General features: G+C 45.1%; 1 protein-coding gene across 1 annotated transcript; it reads right to left on the bottom strand.

Moving 5' to 3' along the window:
* Nucleotides 1-17,030: 17,030 nt before the first annotated feature.
* LOC129513138 (DLA class I histocompatibility antigen, A9/A9 alpha chain-like) lies at nt 17,031-20,541 on the bottom strand. Its single transcript, XM_055330884.1, has 8 exons — nt 20,404-20,541; nt 19,951-20,220; nt 19,409-19,684; nt 18,523-18,798; nt 18,300-18,404; nt 17,837-17,869; nt 17,655-17,702; nt 17,031-17,525 (listed from the first exon to the last, which is right to left on the bottom strand). The coding sequence occupies exons 1-8, from the start codon at nt 20,465-20,467 to the stop codon at nt 17,521-17,523; spliced, it is 1,077 nt and encodes a 358-aa protein (XP_055186859.1). The 5' UTR covers nt 20,468-20,541; the 3' UTR covers nt 17,031-17,520.
* Nucleotides 20,542-20,840: the final 299 nt, after the last annotated feature.

Below are 20,840 nucleotides of genomic sequence, written 5' to 3'. Positions count from 1 at the left end.
GATTCGATCCCGGGTCTCCAGGATCGCGCCCTGGGCCAAAGGCAGGCGCCAAACCGCTGCGCCACCCAGGGATCCCTCATATGGTATTTATATGCCCATTTCTTCCTCTGATTCACCTATTATACTTAGTATAATCATCTCTAGTTCATCAACCTTGTTGCAAATGGCAAAAATCTCATTCTTTTTGATGGCTCAGTAATATTGTATTATATATATCTATGTATAAATACATACACATCTCACATCTTCTTTATCCCTTCATCTGTCAGTGGACATCTGGACTTTATCCATAGTTTGGCTATTGTAAACATTGCTTCTATGAATATTGGGGTGTATGTGCCCCTTCAAAACACTATTTTTGTATCTTTTGGATAATTACCTAGTAATGCAGTTGCTGGGTCATAGGGTAGTTTTATTTCTAACTTTTTGAGGAACCTCTATAGTGTTTTCCACAGTGGCCGCAATAATTTGAATTCCCACCAATAGTCAAAGAGTGTTCCTCTTTCTCCACATCCTAGCCAACATTTATTGTCTTCTGACTTGCTCATTTTAGCCATTCTGACTTGTGTGAGGTAAAATCTCATCGTGTTTTTTAGAAGATTTTATTTATTTATTCATAAGAGACACAGAGAGAGAGGCAGAGGCACAGGCAGAGGGAGAAGCAGACTCCCTGCAGAAAGCCCAATGTGGGGCTCCATCCCCTGGGGCTCCAACCCAGGATGTGGGATCATGCCCTGAGCCAAAGGCAGACGCTCAGCCACTGAGCCACCCAGGTGCCTCTCGTTGTTGTTGTTGTTGTTGTTGTTTTTTAATTCATGAGAGACAGAGAGAGAGAGAGAGGCAGAGACACAGGCAGAGGGAGAAGCAGGCTCCATGCCGGGAGCCTGACGTGGGACTCGATCCTGGGTCTCCAGGATCAGGCCCTGGGCTGAAGGCTGTGCTAAACCACTGAGCCACCGGGGCTGCCCCTCATTGTGGTTTTGATTTGTGTTTACCTTGATGCTAAGTGATGCAGAGCATTTTTTTTCATGTGTCTCTTGGCCATCTGTATGTTTTCTTTGGAAAAATGTCTGTTCACGTCTTCTGCCCATCTCTTGACTGGAGTTTTTGTTTTTTTGGGTGTTGACGTTGATAAGTTTTTTATAGATTTTAGATACTAGCCCTTTATCTGATATGTCATTTGCAAATGTCTTCTCCCATTCTTTAGGTTGTCTTTTACTTTTCCCAACTGTTTGTTTGCTGTGGAAAAGCTTTTTATCTTTTTTTAAAAAATATTTTATTTATTTATTCATGAGAGACAGAGAGAGAGAGACAGAGACAAAGACAGAGACACAGGCAGAGGGAGAGGGAGAAGCAGGCTCCATGCAGGGAGCCTGATGTGGAACTTGATCCTAGGACTCCAGGATCATGCCCTGGGCCGAAGGCAGGCGCTAAACTGCTGAGCCACTCAGGGATCCCCAAAAGCTTTTTATCTTGATGAACTCCCAAGAATTCAAATTCTTGACTTTATTTCCCTTGCTTTTGGAGACATGTCTAGCCAGGATTGCTGCAGCCAAGGTCAAAGAGTTTGCTGCCTGTGTCCTCCTCTAGGATTTTGATGGATTCCAGTCTCACATTTAGTTCCTTCATCCATTTTGAGTCTAGTTTTGTGTGTGGTATAAGAAAGTGATCCAGTTCCCTTCTTCTGCATGTGGCTGTCCAATGTTCCCAACACCATCTGTTGAAGAGACTGTTCTTTTTCCATCAGGTATTCTTTATTGCTTTGTTGAAGTCTAGTTGACCACAGAGTGGAGGGTCCATTTCTGGGTTCTCTATTCTGTTCCATTGATCTATGTGTCTGGTTATGTTGTTGTTTTAACGTTTTATTTATTTATTAATGAGAGGCACAGTGAAAGGCAGAGACATAGGCAGAGGCTCCCCACAGGGAGCCTGATGTGGGACTCAATCCCAGGATCCTGGGATCACAACCTGAGCCAAAGAAGACACTCAACACTGAGCCACCCAGGTGCCCCTATGTGTCTGTTTTTGTGCTGGTAACATACTGTCGTGATGATTACAACTTTGTAATACAGCTTGAAGTCTAGAATTGTGATACCTCTAGATTTAGTTTTCTTTTTCAACATTGCGTTGGATATTTGGGGTCTTTTCTAGTTCCATACACATTTTATTTTATTTTATTTTTTAAAAGATTTTAATCATTCACGAGAGACACAGAGAAGGAGAGGCAGAAACATAAGCAGAGGGAGAAGCAGGCTCCTGGCAGGAAGCCCAATGTGGGACTCAATCTCGGGACTCCAGGGTCACGTCCTGAGTCAAAGGCAGATGCTCAACCACTGAGCCACCCTGGCGTCCCTCCATACAAATTTTAGAGTTGCTTGTTCCAGCTCTATAAAAAAGGCTGATGACTTTTTGATAGGGATTGCAATGAATATGTAGATTTCATTGTGTAGTGTGGACTTTTTAACAATATTTATTCTTCCAATTCATGAGCATGGACTGTTTTTCCATTTCTTTGTGTCTTTCACAAGTATTCTATACCTTTCAGAATACAGATCCTTTACCTACTTGGTTAGGTTTATTTCTAGGTGTATTTTGTTTTTTTGGTGCAATTGTAAATGGGATCAATTATTTCATTTCTCTTTCTTTGGCATCTTTGTTAGTGTATAAAAATGCAACTGACTTCTGTGCATTGAACATATATCATGCAACATTGCTGAATTCCTGATCAGTCTAGCAATTTTTGGGTGCAGTCTTGAGTTTTCTACATAGAGTTGCATGCCTTCTGTGAAGAGTGAGAATTTGACTTCTTTTTTGCTGATTTGGATGGCTTTTATTTCTTTTTGTTGTCTGATTCCAGTACTATATTGAGCAACAGTGGTGAGAGTGGATGTCCCTGTCGTGTTCCTGACCTTAGGGGGAAACCTCTCAGTTTTATGCATTGAGGATGATATTCACTGTGGGTTTTTCTTGTATGGCTTTTTAAATTTTTTTAAAATTTTTATTTATCTACGATAGTCACAGAGAGACAGAGAGAGAGGCAGAGACACAGGCGGATGGAGAAGCAGGCTCCATGCACCGGGAGCCCGACGTGGGATTCGATCCTGGGTCTCCAGGATCGCACCCTGGGCCAAAGGCAAGCGCTAAACCGCTGCGCCACCCAGGGATCCCTCTTGTATGGCTTTTTTGATATTGAGATATGTTCCTTCTATTCCTTCACTGCAGAGAGTTTTTTTTTTAATCAACAAAGTATTTTGTCAAATGCTTTTTCTGCATCTATTGAGAAGATCATATAGTTCTTGTCCTTTCTTTTCTTGATGTGGTGTATCACATTAATTGATTTGCAGATGTTGAACCACTCCTGCAGCTCAGGAATAAATCTCACTTGGTCATGGCGAATAATCCTTTTGATGTATGGTTGGATCCTATTAGCATAATATCTTGATGAGGAATTTTGCACCATGGATCTTGGTCTGTAATCTCCTTTTTGGTGGGATCTTTTTCTGGTTAGGGGATCAAGGTAATGCTGGCCTCTAAAATGAGTTTGGAAGTTTCCCCACCACTTCTATTTTTTGGAACAGTTTCAGAAGAATAGGTATGAATTCTTCTTTAAATGTTTGGTAGAATTCCACTGGGAGGCATCGGCCCTGAACTCTTGTTTCTTGGGAGATCTTTAATTATTGATTCAATTTCTTTGCTGGTTATGGGTCTGTTCAGGTTTTCTATTTCTTTTTGTTTCAGTTTTGGTAGTTTATATGTTTCTAGGAATGTATCCATTTCTTCCAGATTGCCTAATCTGTTGGTAACACTTGCTCATAATATTTTCTTTATTTGGGTCCTTTCTCTTTTCTTTTTGTTAAGTCTGGCTAAGCATTTATTGATCTTATCATTTCTTTCAGAGAACCAGCTTCTAGTTTCATTGATCTGTTCTACTGGTTTTTTTTTTAATTTCTATATCATTGATTTGTGCTCTGATTGTATTATATCTCTTCTCTTACTGGATTTAGGCTTTATTTCCTATTCTTTTTCCAGCTCTCTTAGGTGTAAGGTTGGGTTATTTGGGACTTTTCTTGTTTCTTGAGAAAGGCTTGTATTGCTATGTACTTCCCTCTTAGGACCACCTTTGCTGCATCCTAAAGGTTCTGAGCTTTTGTGTTTTCATTTTCATTTGCTTCCATGTGCTTTTAAAAATTCTTCTTTAGTTTCCTGGTTGACCCATTCATTCTTTAGTAGGATGATTTTTAACCTTCATGTATTTGTGTTCCTTCTAAAGTTTTTCTTGTGATTGATTTCACACTTTAAAGCATGTGGTATGAAAATATGTAGGGAATAATCTCAATATTGGATATCAATTGAGTCCTGATTTGTGACCCAGTATGTCATCTCTTCTGGAGAATGTTCTATGTGCACTCAAGAAGAATGAGTGTTTTGCTACTTTAGGATGAAAGGTTCTGAATATACCTGTGAAGTCCATCTGATCCATTGTGTCATTCAAAGCCCTTATTTTCTTGTTGATCTTCTGCTTAGGTGATCTGTCCATTGCTGTGAGTGGGGTACTGAAGTCCTCTGCTATGGTTGTGTTATTATCAATGTGTTTCTTTAACTCTGCTATTAATTGGTTTATATAATTGGCTTCTCTCAAGTTAGGAGCATAAATATTTATAATTGTTAGATCTGCTTATTGGATAAGCCCTTTTATTATGATATAGTGTCCTTCTTCATCTCTTCATTAGTCTTTGATTTATACAGTTTGTCTATTATAAGGATTGTTACTCCAGCTTTCTTTTGATGTCCATCAGCATCGATAAATGGTTTCCACCCCCTCACTTTCAATCTGGAGGTGTCTTTGGGTCTAAAATGAGTGTCTTGGGATCCCTGGGTGGCGCAGCGGTTTGGCGCCTGCCTTTGGCCTGGGGTGCGATCCTGGAGACCCGGGATCGAATCCCACGTCGGGCTCCCGGTGCATGGAGCCTGCTTCTCCCTCTGCCTATGTCTCTGCCTCTCTCTCTCTCTCTCTGTGTGACTATCATAAATAAATTTTAAAAATTTTAAAAATAAAAAATAAAATGAGTGTCTTGTAGGAGCACATTGATGTGGTTTTGTTATCTAATCTAATACCCTGTGTCTTTGATTGGAACATTTAGTCCATCTACATTCAGAGTAATTATTGAAAGGTATGAATTTCATGTCATTGTATCACTTCTAAAGTCTCTGTTTCCATAGATTGTCTATGTTCCTTTCTGGCCTTTGTTACTTTTGAGCTGTCTCTTCACTCAAAGGATTCCCTCTAATATCTCTTGCAACAACTGATTTAGTGTTCACAAATTCCTTTAGTTTTTGTTTGTCCTGGAAACTCTTTATTTCTCCTCTTTATTATCTGTGTGACAAATAAAGTATTCATAGCTGCATATCATTCCCATTTAGCACCTTGAATACATCATGTCAGTCCTTTCTGGCTTGCCAAGTCTCTGTGGACAGGTCTGCTGCCAGCCTTATGTGCTACCCTTTTAGATTAAGGACCTCTTGTCTTGACCTACTTTCAGGATTTTCCCTTATATCTGAAATTTCCAAACTTTCTTATTATACGTCAAGGTGTTGACCTATTTTTATTGATTTTGAGGGGGTTGCTCTATGCCTCCTGGTTAAATGCCTATTTCCTTCCCCAGATTAAGAAAGTGCTCAGCTAAAATTTGTTCAAATAAACATTCCACGTCGAAGCAAATGGTAGGTATTCATCCTTTCTGATTCCCACTAACAGTGCAAAGGGTTCCCCTTTCTCCACATCCTCTCTAACATTTGTTGTTTCTTGTTAATTTTCACCATTCACTGGTGTGACCTGGGATCTTATTGTGGTTTTGATCTGTATTTCCCTGATGGCAAGTGATGTGGAGCATTTTCTCATGTGCCTGTTGGCCATGTGTAGGTCTTCTTTGGAGAAATTTCTGTTCATGCCTTCTGCCTATTTCATGATGGGATTGTTTGTTTCATGGGTGTTGAGCTTGGCAAGTTCTTTATAGATCTTGGATACTAGCCCTTTATCTGATAGGTCATTTGCAAATTTCTTCTCTCATTCAGTAGGTTGTCTTTTAGTTTTGTTGACTGTTTCTTTTGCTGTGCAGAAGCTTTTTATCTTTTTTTTCTTAAAGATTTTATTTATTTATTCATGAGAGACAGAGAGAGAGAGAGGCAGAGACACAGGAAGAGGGAGAAGCAGGCTCCTCACAGGGAGCCCAATGTGGGACTTGAACCCGGAACCCCAGGATCACATCCTAAGCCAAAGAGAGACGCTCAACTGCTGAGCCACTTAGGTGTCCCAGAAACTTTTTATCTTGATTAAATCCCAATAGTTCATTTTTGCTTTTTATTCCCTTGACTTCATAGATGTGTGTTGCAAAAATTTGCTGTGGCCAAGTTCAAAAAGGGTTTTGACTGTGTTCTCCTCTCGGATTTTGATGGATTCTTGTCTCACATTAGGTCTTTCATCCATTTTGAGTTTATCTTTTTTTTTAATTTTTTTTATTTATTTATGATAGTTACACACACACAGAGAGAGAGAGAGAGAGGCAGAGACACAGGCAGAGGGAGAAGCAGGCTCCATGCACCGGGAACCCGATGTGGGACTCGATCCCGGGTCTCCAGGATCGCGCCCTGGGCCAAAGGCAGGCGCCAAACCGCCGGGCCACCCAGGGATCCCCCTTGAGTTTATCTTTGTGTCTGGTGTAAGAGAATGGTCCAGTTTCAATCTTCTGCACATGGCTGTCCAATTTCCCAACACCATTTATTGAAGAGACTGTCCCTTTTCCAGTGGATACTCTTTCCTGCTTTGCTGAGTATTAGTTCACCATAGAATTGAGTGTCCATTTCTGGATTCTTTATTCTGTTCCATTGATCAATGTGTCTGCTTTTGTGCCAATACCATACTGTCCTGATGACCACAGCCTTGTAATACAGCTTGAAATCTGGCATTATGGTGCCCCTGGCATTGGTTTTCTTTTTCTATATTCCTCTGGCTATTTGAGGTCTTTTTTGATTCCATACAAACCTTAAGATTATTTGTTCCAACTCTATGAAGAAAGTCCATGGTGTTTTGATAGGGATTGTACTGAATATGTAAAGACATAGACATTTTCACCATATTAATTCTTCCAATCCATGAGCATGGAATGTTTTTCCATCTCTTTACATCTTCCTCAATTTCTTGCAGAAGTGTTCTGAGTTTTTAGGGTATATATCCTCTTTGGTTAGGTTTATTCCTAGGTATCTTATGCTTTTGGGTGCAATTGTAAATAGGATTGACTTAATTTCTTTTCTTCAGTCTCATTGTTAGTGTACAGAAATGCCACTGATTTCTGTGCATTGATTTTGTATCCTGCCACATTGCTGAATTGCTGTGTGAGTTCTAATAGTCTTGGGATAGAGTCTTTTGGGTTTTCTATGTACAGTAACATCTGTATATAGATATCCTCTAGATTGCCTAATCTGTTGGCATATGATTGCTAATAATACGTTTTTAAAATCGTTTGTATTTCCTTGGAATTTGTTGTGATCTCTCCTCTGTCAGTGATTTTGTTAGATCTTTTTTTATTTTTAATAAGGATGGCTAGAAGCTATTTTATTAATTCTTTCAAAGAACAAGCTCCTGGTTTTGTTGATCTATTCTACAGTTCTTCTGGTCTCTATTTCATTGAGCTCTTCTCTAATCTTTATTATCTCTTTTCTTCTGCAGGATTCAGGCTTTATTTGCTGTTCTTTCTCCAATTCTTTTAGGTGCAAGGTTAGCTAGGTATTTGAGTTTTCTCCAATTTTTTGAGGTAGGCTTGTATTGTGATGTATTTCCCTCTTAGGACCACTTTTGCTGTATCCCAAAGATTTTGAACAGTTGTATTTTCATTTTCATTAGTTTCTGTGAATCTTTTTAATTCTTCTCTTTTTTCCTGGTTGACCCATTCATCTTTTAGTAGGATGCTCTTTAACCTCCATGTGTTTGAGTTTCCTCCAAATTTCTTCTTGTGATTGAGTTGTAGTTTCAAACATTGTGATATGAAAATATGCAGGAGACAATCCCAATCTTTCCCTATGGGTTGATACCTGATTTGTGACCCACTATGTGGTCTATTATGGAGAAAGTTCCATGTGCACTTGAGAAGAATGTGTATTCAGTTGCATTAGGCTGAAATGTTCTGTGTATATGCCTGTGAAATCCATTTGGTCCAGTGTATCATTCAAGACCCTTGTTTCTTTGGTGATATTCTGCTTAGAATATCTGTCATTTGCAGAGAGTGCCGTGTTGAAGTTTCCTACTATTAGTGTATTATTATCTAAGTATCTCCTTACTTTGGTTATGAATCAATTGATATACTTGGCGGCTCCCACATTAGAGGCATAGATATTCATAATTGTTAGGTCTTCTTGTTGGATAGACCCATTAAGTATGATATAGTGTCCCTCTGCATCTTACTACAGTATGGGATAAAATCTAATTTATTTGATATGAGGAATGCTACCCCAGCTTTCTTTTGAGGACCATTTGAATGGTAAATTGTTCTCCACCCCTTTATTTTCAGGCTGGAGGTGTCCTTAGGTGTAAAATGAGTCTCTCATAGACAGCATACAGATGGGTCTTGCTTTTTTATCCAGTCCATACCCTGCATCTTTTGATGGGATAATTTAGCCCATTCACATAACTATTGACAGACAGGAATCTAGTGTCATCGTATTCCCTATTCAGTCCTTGTTTTTGTGGATTGTTTCTCTGGGCTTCCTCTTTCTTTTACAGTGTCCCCCTTAATATTTGCTGGTTTGGTGGTCACATATTCTTTCAGTTTCTGCCTATCTTGGAAGCTCTTTATCTCCTCTTTTATTCTTAATGAAAGCCTGCTGGATAAAGTATTCTTGGCTGCATGTTCTCATTTAGGACCCTGAATATATCCTACCAGCCCTTTCTGGCCTGCCTGGTCTGTGGAGAGGTCTGCTGTTAATCTGATATTTCTCCCCATATAAATTAAGAATCTCTTGTCTCAAGCTGTTTTAAGGATTTTCTGTTTATCTTTGAAATTTGCAAGTTTCACTATCATTATTATTATTGTCAAGGTGTTGAATGGTTTTTTAATTTTTTTTATTTATTTATGATAGTCACACACACAGAGAAAGAGAGAGAGAGAGAGAGAGGCAGAGACATAGGCAGAGGGAGAAGCAGGCTCCATGCGCCGGGAGGCCGACGTGGGACTCGATCCCGGGTCTCCAGGATCGCGCCCTGGGCCAAAGGCAGGCGCCAAACCGCTGCACCACCCAGGGATCCCTGAATGGTTTTTATTAATTTTTGAGAGGGTCCTCTCTATCTCTTGGATCTGAATGCCTGTTTCCTTCTCCAGATTGGGGAAGTTCTCAGCTATGATTTGTTCAAATATACTTGTGGTCCTCTCTCTCTATCAGCCTCTTCTGGAACCCCAATAAGATGAATATTCTTCCTTTACAAACTATCATTTATTTCCCTAAGACTTTCATTGTGGGCTCTTAATTGTTTTTCTCTTTTTTCCTCGGCTTCCTTCCTTTCCATCAACTTTCCTTCTATGTCTCTCTCTCTTCCACCTCATTAACCCTAGCAGAGCACCCAGTTTGGATTGCATCTCAGTTAAAGTATTTTTTATTTCGGCCTGATTAGATCTCAATTCTGCAGTAACGAAGTCTCTAGAGTCCTTTATGCTTTTTTCCAGAGCCACCAGTAACTTTATAATTGTACTTCTGAATTGAATTTCTTTATATTATATATATATATATATATATATATATATATATATATATATATATATTGAAGTTCAATTTGCCAACATATAGTAGAACACCCAGTGCTCATCCCATCAAGTGCCCCCCTCGGTGCCTGTCACCCAGTCACCCCCATCGCCCCACCTGCCTCCCCTTCCACTACACCTTGTTCGTTTCCCAGAGTTAGGAGTCTCTCATGTTCTGTCACCCTCTCTAATTTTTCCCACTCATTTTCCCTCCTTTCTCATATAATCCCTTTCACTATTTCTCACATTCCCCGTATGAGTAAAACTATATGATGACGGTCCTTCTCCAGTTGACTTACTGCACTCAGCATAATACCCTTCAGTTCCATCCATGTTGAAGCAAATGGTGAGTATTCATCGTTTCTAATGGCTAATATTCCATCATATATATGCCACATCTTCTTTATCCATTCATCTTGAATTTCTGTCATCGTATTTAAATCCATATTCTGTAACTCTGTGGCAGAGAGTATTGGTTCTGGTTCTTTCTTTTGTGGTGAATTCTTCCTTCTGGTTATTTTGTCCAGTGCAAGAGTGGCTGTATGAGTGAACTAAGTCAAAAATATCAACCACAGCCTGAGAAAAATATACTGTAGATGATTTCAAAGAGGTCAGAGACCAGAAAATAAAAGAAAAAGAAGAACAGAACACAATAAAACAAAAGGACTACTTAAATGAAAAACAAATTTTAAAACAAACTAGTAAAAATTAAAAAAAAAAAAAACAAAGACAAGAAAGGGAAAAAAAAGGAGCAGGATGATGGTGGTGAGGAAGTGGTAGTGGATTGGGAATGTAGTCTCCTTGAGGGGACCTAGAGGGTAATCCTCTTGGTTCTGAGTGTATATTGTTCTGTATGTTAGAAGATGCCAGTCCCAAATTTATATAAACCAGCAATACTTATCTAAAGACCCAACACTGACCACAAAGACATAAATAAGATAAAAGAGGGGGGCATAATGGGAAGGAAGAGAGAATATAATCTCTGAGAATGAACCAACACGGTGTTCCATTTGGTTCTGGGTGTATTTGGTCATGTGTTAGAAGGTACTAACTTCCACTATTGTAAAACAAAATGAGACAGAAAAAAACAAAAACAAAACAAAAACCCTATAGCTCGTATATCTCCCAAAATTAAATTGAATACATTGAAGAGAATCCAGAAGTGAAAAATATATCTAATACATGTAATTGTAGAAATATGACAGTCAAAAAGGAAAAAACTTAAAAACGAAGAGTTGGTAAAGTATCATAGTTAAGGTGGGAAAAGAGAAAAAATATTGGAAAATTTTAGCCTGATATAAAAATGAGTTGTAAAAAAAAAAAAAAAAAAGACCCTCTAGTTCTACATACTATTTTCCCTTAGTCCTGGAGCTTTCCAGCGCTGCTTGTTCAGTAAACTCTTCCCCTGTTCTTCCAGCTGGTCTTCTGGGGGAGGGGACTGCTGTGCTGATTCTCAGGTGTGTGTGCACCTGGGGGAGCTGCCCCACCTCCTGCCAGGTGCGGGGCTCAGTGGGAGCTGTTTACCCTGTGAAGCCTTTGTTCCCTAGAGGCCCTGCCTCTCTCAAGAGCAAGGTGAAAGGAAGAGAAAAAAATAGCTTTGGCCAGATCTCCAACTCTGGAGTCAGCTCCCCCAGTAACCACCCGCAGTCTCCCAGTCCACACTGGCCTGGATGCTCCCGGGGCGGGGGCGGGGGGGGGGTGCTCACCTGCACAGCTCGGGGGCACTCAGCGGCAGGAACATCTTTGCAATCCTGTGCCCTCTCCACCTCCGCCTGTACCGGGGGAGCACAGGATCGTCGGCTGTGTCCCCCGGCGCCCTAGGATCTGGGGCCTGAGCTGCTGGAATCGTGCGCTCCGGGCTGCGGCTCCCAAAGGCAGCAGGGCGCAGCCCCCTCGGCCCAGAGCCCCCGCCTGACCGACCAGCTTCTCCCCAAGGCCCCGCCGGGCGCGGCTCCAGCCCTTTACCGAGCTCGGCCGCAGTGTGGGTGCGCTCTCCCCGGGTGCCCCTCCTCTGCTAGTGACCCTGGGAGACTGGAGGCTCCACTGTACCCCTGTGCTTCTGCCCAGTTTCCCTGCTGAGCGCCTTTCCATCGGGGAAGAATCCAGAGCAGAGTTAAAGTCCGCTTCTCAGGGGCTTGGCTTTCCTGTCCCCCTCCCCAGGCTCCTGCAGGCCTTAGCCCGGCTCCTGGGGGAGCAGGTTGGGGGGCTCCCTCACTTGATTCTTTTTTATTTTGTTTTTTCCACCTTCTTACCTTGATAGAAGTGAAAACCCTTCTCTCTGTAGCGTTCTGGCTATTTTCTCTTTAAATCTCAGGTCAGATTCATAGGTTTTCAGGATGGTTTGAAAGTTATCCAGGTAAGTTGGTGGGGCCGGGTGAGGTGAGGACCCTACTCCTGTGCCATTACCAATCTCCTGCCCAGCTAATATCTTTATGATCATTTTTTAATTTTTTTAATGATCATTGTTTTAAATTCTAGTTCAGATATCTTACTTATATCCATATTGATAATATCCCTGGCAGTAAGTATTACCTCCTTTTTTTTTGTATCTTTTGGGGTGAATTTCTCTGTCTAGTCATTTTGTCCATGAAAGAAAGAAGGAAAGAAAGAGTGGAAAAAAAAAAAAAAAACCTAGCCAAAATAGCAATAATAACAGTAACAACAATAAGTTTAGGATGTGTTTCTGGTATATCCTGTATACACTCTGCTGTTATGTTTTGGCTGCTCTTTCCTATTGGTCCTCCCTGCACAGAGTTCTTCCGTGCTTGTAGTGGGGAGTGTTTGGACCATTAAGTTGATATGCTTTGATTTGTTTGTCAAACTAAACCTATAAAAGAGGGCAGCCCTGGTGGCTCAGCGGTTTGGCACCACCTTCAGCCCAGGGTGTGATCCTGGAGACTGGGATTCATGTCCCATGTCGGGCTCCCTGCTTGGAGCCTGCTTCTCCCACTACCTGTGTCTCTGCCCCAATCTCTCTGTGTCTCTCATAAATAAATAAATAAAATCTATAAAAAATACCTATAAAAGAAAAAAGAAGAGAAGTGAAAACAAAAAAGAAAAAACAAACCAAAAAACCCCTGATCCAAGACAAGAAAAAAAGATAAGAAACTAATACACAAACTTGATTCTAAACAATAAGAAAGAAAGAAAGAAGAAAGAAAGAAAGAAAGAAAGAACTAAGAAAGAAAGAAAAGGGAAAGAAGAAAAGAGGACAAATTGAAAAAGAAGCCTGATCTGGAAAATATGAGAAGGAAACAAATCTACAAATGAACAAAATATTATAAACCTTATACAAAGAAAAGATAAAAAGAAAAAATACATATAAAATAAAAGATAAGGAATAAAAAGAAAAAATTAAAAAACAAATTTAAAAGCTTTTTTTTTTTTTTTTAAATTAAGAAGAGGAGAGAAAAAAGAAAAAGGAAGCAAGCCTGGCCATATTTCCATCGAAGCTGATGTTTTGGAGCTTTCTTCAATCAGTAAACTCCGTAGATGTGGGGCACCTGTGCCGGTGCTCTGGGGAGAGGCGCTCTGCGGGCTCAAGCGGCCCACTTGTCCCGGGAAGGGCGCTCCTGCCCGGCAGGGGCGGGGTTCGTGCAGGGGACTCCAGCCTCGCCTGGAGCTGCCGTGCTCCTCTCTGGAGTCGGCGGTGCCCGCGGCGCGGGGCGGAGGAGAGCGCGGTGGTGGGGAGGATACAATGCGGCTTCACTCACCTTCTTGGCCGAGGAGCGAACTCCCACTGCTCAGGAGACCCTCTTAGAAAAGCGAATAACCTCCTGTGTCCTGGGCGGTCCCGGCTTCCCTACCCTCTCTGTACCCCAGCCGTGGGCGCGCCCCAAGCCACAGCTCTCTTAGAGTTTCTGTCTGGTCAGTGGTTGGGGTTCAAAATTCCAAGTTTTAAAGGGCCTGGGAGAGTGCACGCCTGCCCCCGTCCGCCTGCAGAGAGGCTCAGGGTGTCCCCAGCACCGTGCCAACCCCAAAAGGCCGGGGCCCAGTGCCCACGCAGAGGCTAGAGTCTACTGCAGCTGCTCAGCGAGAAGACCTGGCTGGAGCCAGGCTACTGGCCGTCTGCCCTCGTCTCGGTCCCCTACCCCCTCTGTCCCAGAGAAGTCATCACAGAGGCTTGAATCTGTTGCGGCTCCCAGAGAAGTAAAGGAAGAGGTTTTCTGTCCTCTGCGCACCTCGACCCTGCTGCTGAACGCCACGCGACGGCTCGGGCTCCGGGCGGCCTTTCGTCCTTGGAGAGGCTAAATATGCCCCCCACATGCCCTCCGGGAGGGGAGCACCTCTTCCGACCGGCCCAGGGATCTCCTCACCAGGACTTACTGTGCACCCCTACCTGCTGGGCTCTTTGGCTTTCTCCCCCTGCTCCCCTAAAAGGGCGCCCTCCTGCGTCTCGGCAGCGGCTTTCCTTGCCACGTGGCCCAACCAGGGATCGCAACCTCGCATCTGCCACGTTCTCTCGCTCTAAGTGTGCACATTGTTTCCTTGATCCCCAGATGTCTTCCCAGTTGTTCAAAACTCTTGAACGTTGATCCAGCTGTATTGGAAGGAGGAGGCAAATTTCAGAGTCCCCCCACTTCTCCTCCTATCTGACTAGCATTCTTAAAGTCCCTTTTAGCTAATGAGTGCATCCACTCCAGCTTTCTTTTGCTTGTCTGCCTGACATGACTTTTTATTTTTTATTTTTCATGCCTTCACTCGTTCTTTTACTGAATATTTCTTATTCTTTTCTTATTCTTCTTATTCTTATTCTTATTATTTTCATCATTGAATCATCAATCACTCTATATTGTACTTATTTTCAAGAAGTGCTTTTGCTTTTGCCATTTTTTTCGACACTTTCAATATAGTGATTTTTTTCATTATATCATATCCATAATATATATTCAAATAATATATATTTATATACTTATACCCTAGTCATGTTACATTTTGTCTTATGATTCCAATATTGAAGTTTCCTGAGCTTCTTTTTACTACTGATTCTTTCTAAAGTTGCTCAATCACAGTCTTTTTTTCATTTGAATTCATTTTTGTTATGAGTTGCTTTATTTTCTTTGTGTAATTATTTTTGTCATTTTTTTTGACACATAGGTTCAAAGAGAGATTTCTCTGGAGAAATTTGTTTCTTTCTTATAATTTTTGGGTCATCACCAGTACAGGACAATTACATACTAATCTAGTGACATGAAGTTATTTTGCCCCAATGGCCAATGGGCCAATATTGGATTATGAGTCACAGAAGGGTTGGTGTGTGCTTGCAAACTCCTTAAAATAGTTGCTTACTCACTTTTTGCTGACTCAAAGGCAAATTTCCTTAGAATATTCTTGTATTTGAATATAGAATAGATTTGATTTGAACCATTCTTTTCTGAGGATATGAATCTGAGTTTCCCAGATTTTCAGGAGGGAATGTTAGTTTCCCTGTTCCTCACATGAATAAGCTCTGAGCATTATTTCCTCTCTGTGAAGCTCATGAGCCAAAGAAGCCAAGCTAAGATTTTCTAGATATTAAAAGTACCCTGGGATGCCTGGGTGGCTTAGTGGTTGAGTGTCTGCCTTCGGCCCAGGGCATGATCCTGGTGTCCCAGGATCGAGTCCCACATTGGGTTCCCTGCATGGAGTCTGCTTCTCTCTCTATGTCTCTCATGAATAAATAAATAAAATCTTTAAAACTCAGTCCACAGGAAATGGAATCCCCATCAACCATTTTCCTTTCTGCTATTTATCTGGCATGAAAGTAGGTGCCAGAGTGTAAGTCACTCAACCAATGGGGATTTGTGTCTCCTATAAGCCAGTACTGGTCTCTAAACTGTTACTCAGCTTATAAAAAGATACATACAGAAATTGAAAGTGAGTGTAAGCAAAAAAGCTCTACATCATCCTGTGTGAGATTGGTCATTACCAAAACAATAATGAGCATGCATATCACATCATTGGATCTGTTAAAAATCACTGCGATTATTACCTGTTCCTGGACTAGAGATGAAATAGGATAATGTCTAACCTGGAATAGTGTTTCAGACTTTTGTGGAGGCCATGAAATCTGATAAAATTGAAGATATTCTCCCCAGAAATATATGCATGTATAAAGAAACCTAAAATGACAGCATATGTACATCATCTGAAGTGATACAGATCTGGATTTTTAATCCCAGGAAGAGACAAAGGCCAGGAGAAGACATGCTGAGCAATCACTTCATCACCCAACGATGCTCTTCCACTTATCTTTGAGTAGGAGCTGGAGTCGACAGAAGCTGGACCTGTAACAACCATCAAGCGATAAGGTGAAAGATGCCATTTAGGAGTCATTCCTTCACCCAAGCTCACATGAGGGCCTACAGTGTACACAGATCAAGTTCTAGTCTGAGATAACTGCTCCAAATGTTGAAATCTGTCATCCTCTCCAATTCCTGACCCTTGATGTCCATTCCCGGAACTTGTACCACTCTTCCCACATAAAGGAATCCCACACTTAAAAAAATCTTGAAGATGGCAGAGACCATCTCCTTCTACAGAGAGGAGAAATCACTCTGTCAAATAGTCTTGAACTTGGACATGACATGAAACTTCAACAGTCACATGACCACCTACCACACTTAGGACATGTGACAGACACTGGGACAGTGTACATGCATTGAGCCCAGGTGGTCTGAGGAGTGTCACAGGAGTGTCATGCAGCTGTAAGGTGCAGCAGAGAGAGAGCCTCAACCTCAGGGTCCATGTCCTACCTCAGGGGAGACAGTGGTGTGAACAGTCACATATACACCCAGTAGCAGGGAGCTGGTTGTATGGGGGCCTCCACTGAGGGTCCATTGTGGATTCTGTTCCTGGCTGTGTAGCCTCAAGCCTGTTTAGTGGCATTTCTTGAAATAAAAAAAGGCCCCATATACTCTCTCTTCCCTAAGTCTCTAACTGTATGTATGTATCACAATGAGTTAGAAATGCATGTATAGTTTAAGACAATTAAGTTTCAGACATTTTTTAGCTTTATTAAAATGTAACGGATGTACACTTTTGTGTAAGTTTAAAGGCACAACCTGTTAATGTGATACATTTCTATACTACAAAATGATTTCAACTGCAGCATTAGCTAACACCTGCAGCATGTCACCTAGCTACCATTTCCTTTAGGATGGTGCATTCAATATCCATTCATTTCTGTCTCAACCTTACAAATTTCACTTCTATTACTTCATCAGCCTCACATGCCATGAATTAGAAAATATATCGGGATTCTCATTTTGTTTTTTTTTTAAGATTTTATTTATTTATTCACGAGAGATGGGGGTGGGGGCAGAGACACAGGCAGAGGGAGAAGCAGGTTCCATGCAGGGAGCCTGATGTGGGACTCCATCCCGGGTCCCCAGGATCAGGCCCTGGGCTGAAGGTGGTGCTAAACCACTGAGCCACCAGGGCTGCCCTGGATTCTCATTTTGAATAGAAAAGTAAGGCACTAGCACTCAGCCCAACATGAAACAAAGACAGGGATGGAGATGGTCCAGTCCCACCTCTGCTGGACAGGAAAGCACATCAGAGAAGAGAGTGCACATCAGATTAGGGACAGGTCATGGTGGGCAGGGTGGGCCAATCTCCCCACCTCCTCACATTATGCTCCTAGGGACACAGGCACATCCTGACACTGTGCAAAGAGACAAGCCAGGGTTGTTGACGTCATCACATGAGATGTGAACACATCTTGCATCGCTCAGTCCCCACAGGACAGCTGGTCTCACACTGTGAAAAACAATCAAGTACAAATTGAGGTCGGTCACATTAAGTGCTGACATTCTCAACAGTCCCCCTCACGCTCATCAGGTCCCCAGTGCCCCAACCCTCCCCACTTCAGGGTCTCCGGGGTCTCACCTCTAGGAGCCGTCAGAGACACATCAGAGCCCTGGGCACTGTCATCGCCTAAAGGAGAATAAACAGGACGTGGTCAGAGCTCACAGGAGGTGAGACTAAAGGAGAAGCTGTGGGGCTGAGCTCCCCATGGGGTCCTGTCTACACTCCCCTGGGGTCTCAGGGATCACTCCCTGCATACTCACGTGCAGCATGAGAGTAGCCTGGTCCTTTTCCTCCTGTGGGAAGAAAACATCATGTGAGAGGCCGGGCACAGGGCTGGGCCAGGAGATCGTCAAGGAAGCTCCCAGTCCTGGTGCAGAGTGAGTCTGCAGAATTCTGACTGACCGCCCAGGTCAGGGTCAGGAGACATGACATGAGGTGAGGGGTCACTGGACCACCTGACTTGCTGAAGGTCTGTCCTCAGCAGGGGCCTTCCGCTCTGTCCTGTGACAGCTGGGAATCAGTGTCCGTCACCAGAATCACCAAGGTGAAACTCTGGCCTTCATTTTCCCAAGTGTTTGCTGCACAGTGAGTGTGAGTACACAGCTCCAGTGTGGGAGAGTAACTGCGTATGGACAGTACTTCCCGTTAACAAGGCAGGACAGCGGCTCCCTAGGAAACCCCCAACAGGACAGGAAAACACAGAGTATTCAGTCGGTTCCCTACCTGAGCGCTGCTTCCTCCAGATCACAGCTCCAATCACCCCAGCGACCACGAGGAGAACCACAGCAGCAATGCTGATGATGACAGTGGTGGACAGAGGGGAAGGCTCTGGAAAGGGGAGGGAAGATGAGGGTCCAGCCTCTGGCTTGAGTCCTGACTCTGCTGAAATTCTCCAGAAGAGCTCCACTTGCCCTGAGGAGAAGCTCTACCCTAAGACCCTCCTTACCCCATCTCCGCGTGACAGGCTCCGCCAGCCCCTCATGCTGCACGTGGCACGTGTATCTCTGCTCCTGTCCAGAGGGCACCACCACGGCCGCCCACTTCTGGAAGGTCCCATCTCCTGCAGGCCTGGTGTCCACAAGCTCTGTGTCCTGGGTCTGGTCCTCCCCATCCCGCTGCCAGGTTAGGGTGATCTCCGCAGGGTAGAAGCCCAGCGCCCAGCACCTCAGGGTGACCTCATGGTCAGAGATGGGGTGGCGGGTCACACGTGTGCTGGGGGGTTCTGAGGAAGAAGAATTGGACAACCCACACTTTGGTTAACTGCGTGGTCCACTGAGACTGCATTTGTGTGACCATCCTAGGGTGGACAGGGCAGTTGGTTCACTTGGAAGAAGCACAAAGCCCAGTCACCAACCTAGCCTTTGGGATGTCCTAATCTTTAGAAGTTCTAGAATCAGGGAGAGAGTCCAGGGTAGGAGGCTGCAGGTCTAAGGTGGAGAGCACACTGATGGTCCTGACCGTGGTGGAGGCTGAAGGACTCAGAAAACTCCCAGTTCAAGCTCCAAATATGTTTTCATTGAAGAAGGCCTTGAGGGAAAGTCATGGTTCCCACCCAGCTGCCAGGTCAAAGGGCACCGCTGAGGTTATCTCAGGATGGCCTCCACCTGCCTCCCTGGCCTCCACCTGCCTCCCCGGAGTCTCTGGATTGCTCCATTGTCCTTAGAGAAAAGCGGCCTCTGGGTGAGTCACCCTAGTAGGACTATCAACACCCAGGCGGATCCCCTCTCCCCAGCCGTGGGAGGGGCGGGTTTCTGACCCTGAGTCCATATTCCCTTCCTGGTGGGAAGCCCTCCCTAGTGAAGGCGAGATCGGGGAGGCCCGCGCCCCGGTACCTGCGCGCTGCAGCGTCTCCTTCCCCATCTCCAGGTACCTCCGCAGCCCCTCCACGCACATGGTCTCCAGGTAGTTCCTCAGGTGCTCTGCATCACCTGCCGCCTCCCTCTTGCGCCGGGTGATCTGCGCCGCCGTGTCCGCCGCGGTCCAGGAGCGCAGGTCCTCCTTCAGGGCCAGGTAATCGGCGCCGTCGTAGGCGTCCTGACTGTACCCGCGGAGGAGGCGCCCGTCCGGCCCCAGGTCACAGCCAAACATCCACTGGAAGGTGTGAGACCCTGGCCCCGCCCCCGCGGTCAGCTCCGCCCCGAGGCCCCGCCCCCGCGGTGAGCACCCTCAGTAGTCCCGGGACCGCAGGAGTTCTAAGTTCAAACCGAAAGGAAAACCGCTTGAAAGGGCGCACGGCCTCTTCCTGGCTCTGAGGACCCGTTTAGGGTGGGGGGCCTGCAGCCTCGGGGTGACGCCCGGACCCGGACACTCGGGGCGACCCCGGCCGGTCGGCGGGGAGGGGGGTCGTGCCCTGGCCCCGGCCCGCGTCGCTCACCGGCCTCGCTCTGGTTGTAGTAGCCGCGCAGGGTGTCCAGGTCCACTCGGAAAGTCCGTGCGGACTCCTTGACTTTCCTCGTCTCCCGGTCCCAATACTCCGGCCCCTCCTGCTCCACCCACGGCGCCCGCGGCTCCATCCTCCCAGTGGCCGCGTCGCTGTCGAACCGCACGAACTGCGTGTCGTCCACGTAGCCGACGGCGATGAAGCGGGGGTCCCCGCGGCCGGGCCGGGACACGGACGTGTAGAAATACCTCAGGGAGTGGGAGCCTGCGGAGCCGAGGGGCTGAGACCCCGCCCGACCCCCCTCCCGCCGCGGGGCCGGGGCCCGGGGGGAGATGCCCGGGGGGGGGCAGGGCGGAGGCGGGAGGGACGGGGGAGCCCAGGCCGCGGGGGGCCGGGGGCGGCGGGGAGGCGGCTTCCCGGGGTCCCCTCGCTCCCGCCCGCACTCACCCGCCCGGGTCAGGGTCACGGTCAGGGCCCCCGACAGCAGCAGGGCTAGGGTTCCGGGCACCATAGCCCAGACCTTTAGGGTCGGTGGAGTAGCTGCGTCCTGGCGGTTCTGGTGTGGACTTCAGAGCCCGGGACCCGGTGCCGCTGATTGGCTCCTCCAGAAACGCTGCACCCAATGGGAGTGCGAGCTGGGGCTGCGTCACGAGTCTCCAGGCAGGGGGCCCTGAGCCAGGTTGGGAGAAGAAGTGAAACCCGGGGAGGTGGGGACTCCCCAGCCTGAGCGTCCCCGCCCCGGACCCGCCCTGGGGCCTGAGACCCTGAGAGGCAGCCCGGGGTCCTGAGACCTTGCCCCACAGCGCTCTTGTACACTGTCTCCCTGAGTCCTGGTCAGGGAGCTGTGTGAGGCAGTGAGTCTAGAACATTCTGTTCCCACCGGG

This window comes from Nyctereutes procyonoides, unplaced genomic scaffold, assembly GCF_905146905.1.
Source record: "Nyctereutes procyonoides isolate TBG_1078 unplaced genomic scaffold, NYPRO_anot_genome, whole genome shotgun sequence".
NCBI lineage: Eukaryota > Metazoa > Chordata > Mammalia > Carnivora > Canidae > Nyctereutes > Nyctereutes procyonoides.
Note: the sequence above shows the minus strand (reverse complement) of the source record. Positions and strands in the feature narration are given on the sequence as shown.